At 42.6% G+C, this 2645-nt stretch overlaps 1 protein-coding gene across 1 annotated transcript; it reads left to right on the forward strand.

Annotated features, from left to right (window-relative positions):
* The first annotated feature begins 947 nt into the window (after positions 1-947).
* On the forward strand, positions 948-1903 carry LOC150016112 (olfactory receptor 10G2-like). The gene is given in 2 exon segments (XM_090271895.1): positions 948-1086; positions 1089-1903. Coding segments are annotated over 2 exon segments (954 nt in total).
* Positions 1904-2645: the final 742 nt, after the last annotated feature.

A 2645-nucleotide genomic window follows, 5' to 3' on the forward strand; every position in this document is an offset into this window, starting at 1 on the left:
TTTAGTTTGTTATAATTAAACTAGACACATATTGCATAAGAATGAAATGGTCTTTTGCCAGCCAAGTGGGCTAAGGGTCAGATGTAAAAGATCAAGCAGAGAAAGAAGCACTGTGCTCAATCAGTGGGATTTGGCAACACCCATTCAATCAGCCATTCAGTCATTCAGAACATAATTATCACTTGTACAGTGCTAGATGGGATGACAAATGGAGGAAACGTTAAGAAATTAGGCAATGGCAACATAATATGATACATGCTCCAGGAGGTGTAAGCATGGTCCTTGAGAATCAGGAAAGCCGTTTTAAAGAAAACATGGCGAAGGGAGCATTAGGTAGGTGAGGAAGAAGTGAAGGGAGCCTGTGCACAGGAGCATGCTACTGAGAAAGCCCTTTGGAGTCCTGTGCATCTGAACAATAACAAATAATTGTAAGGGGTGAGGCTAATAAATGAAAGTGGTGTGGTGGGATGGTAAGGGCCAGATAAATGAATATTTTTGCATGCTATTGTGAGAAGATGGAATTTTAGCTGAGGGTAAAAAGAAGGCACTGCAATGATGGTAAGTGGAGGGAAAAGTAGATGTAGTAATTGTGGGATACTCATTCCACACTGCTCTGACTCAATATTAGTCCCTCTTTGGTGAACACTTTTTGGTTGGAGTTATAAGTCCTTCTCAATCAGTTTCTTGATCTGTCACATTCCACTTCTAAGTATCTCCCATAGATAAGTTTCCATCCATCTAGGAAACGAACCAGCCTCTTGACTTTCTCTTATCAAGTAAACCAAAATAACTAATGACAACACCACTTCTTCTTTTAAAAAAATTTTTTAATAGTATTCAGTTTCTCTCAGAATTCTTAGGCATTATTCATCAGACAAAAGAATTCTCTCTGTGTTGTATTTCCCTTGTCTGGTTTCACCGTTCATCTTAACAGACTACAGAAAGACATGGGAAAGACCAAAAACACATCCCTGGACACCGTGGTGAGAAATTTCATTCTCCTGGGTTTATCTCACCCCCCAAATATGAGGATCCTCCTCTTCCTGATCTTCTCCATCATTTACATCTTGACTCAGCTGGGGAACCTGCTATTCTGCTCACTGTGTGGGCTGACCCAATGCTCCAGGCTCACCCCATGTACGTTCTTCTGGGTGTACTCTCATTCCTGAACATGTGGCTCTCCTCAGTCATTGTTCCTCGAATTATTCTAAATTTCACTCCTTCAAGCAAGGTCATCCCATTTGGTGGTTGTGTAGCTCAGCTATATGCCTTTCATTTCCTGGGCAGCACCCAGTGCTTCCTCTACACCTTGATGGCCTGTGATAGGTACCTGGCAATATGTCAGCCCTTGCACTACCCCATGCTCATGAATGGTAAGCTATGCACTACCCTTGTGGCTAGAGCTTGGGTGGCTGGCTCCATCCATGGATCTATTCAAGCCACCCTGACTTTCCGCTTGCCCTACTGTGGGCCCAACCAGGTGGATCATTTTTTCTGTGACATCCCCACAATACTGAGACTGGCCTGTGCTGACACAACTATCGATGAGCTTGTGACTTTTGTGGACATTGGGGTAGTGGCTGCCAGTTGCTTCATGTTAATTCTGCGCTCCTATGCCAACGTAGTCCATGCCATCCTGAAGATATGCACTACAGATGGGCGGCAATGGGCCTTCTCCACCTGTGGCTCCAATCTAACTGTGGTCACAGTCTACTATGTCCCCTGTATTTTCATTTACCTCAGACCAGGATCCAAGAGTCCTCTGGAGGGGGCAGTGTCTGTGTTTTACACTGTTGTCACTCCATTACTGAACCCACTCATCTACACACTGAGGAACCAGGAAGTAAAGTCTGCTCTGAAGAGAATAACAGCAGGTCGAGGGGCTGCAAGTGAAAATAAGTAACTGCAAGCTGAGGAACTACCTATATCTCCATTGCTACCCTCTTTTCAGCTACTGCTGCATGTGCCAAACATTCAACAAATAGATGTTAGTTTAAGCTCAACTGAATGTAATTTTACTATGAAGAACCTCTGGTGCTATATTTAACCTCAATAAATTGGCCAGAACTGTTTTACTCTTTTGTGACCCATCTCTTGGGAGAAAGCACATTCTACAAAAAATGTCAACTATGAAGAATAAATGCTCTATCTAGGTGGGAAGGGGATTATTCCAGACAAATTTAAGGGAAACCAGCATGATGCTGTCCCATCACCTTTCATGCATTTGCTTCATTCTTAATTTCCCAAACCACTAGACATTCAGAAATGGTTTGCTCACATCAAGGCAAATCTATCCTCTTAAGCTCTTGGTGTGAATCTGTGTGTGGATTGTCTGTGTTTTTTTCCAGACTCTCTCTATCCCCCATACAGTAATTAACCAAATTTTATTTACTCTGTCTCTGGAATGTGTCTCTGGCTTCCTAAGTGGTCCCCTTGTCAACCCCATCCTCATCCATATCGATACCAGAGTTTTCTTTCTGAAAAAAAAAAAATAGCCAGGAATATTCACTGGTTCTCTACTGAACACAGGTAGGTAAAGCCAGACCTCATCGCTTGGAATTCAAAGTCTTCCACAATCAAATCCCAGTATATCTCCTAAGATATCTCTACCTCTTTTTCCCTCCTGGTCCCATGAATTTTTTAAA

The sequence above is a fragment of the Furipterus horrens genome, unplaced genomic scaffold, assembly GCF_987537825.1.
Source record: "Furipterus horrens unplaced genomic scaffold, mFurHor1.1.pri manual_scaffold_3, whole genome shotgun sequence".
NCBI lineage: Eukaryota > Metazoa > Chordata > Mammalia > Chiroptera > Furipteridae > Furipterus > Furipterus horrens.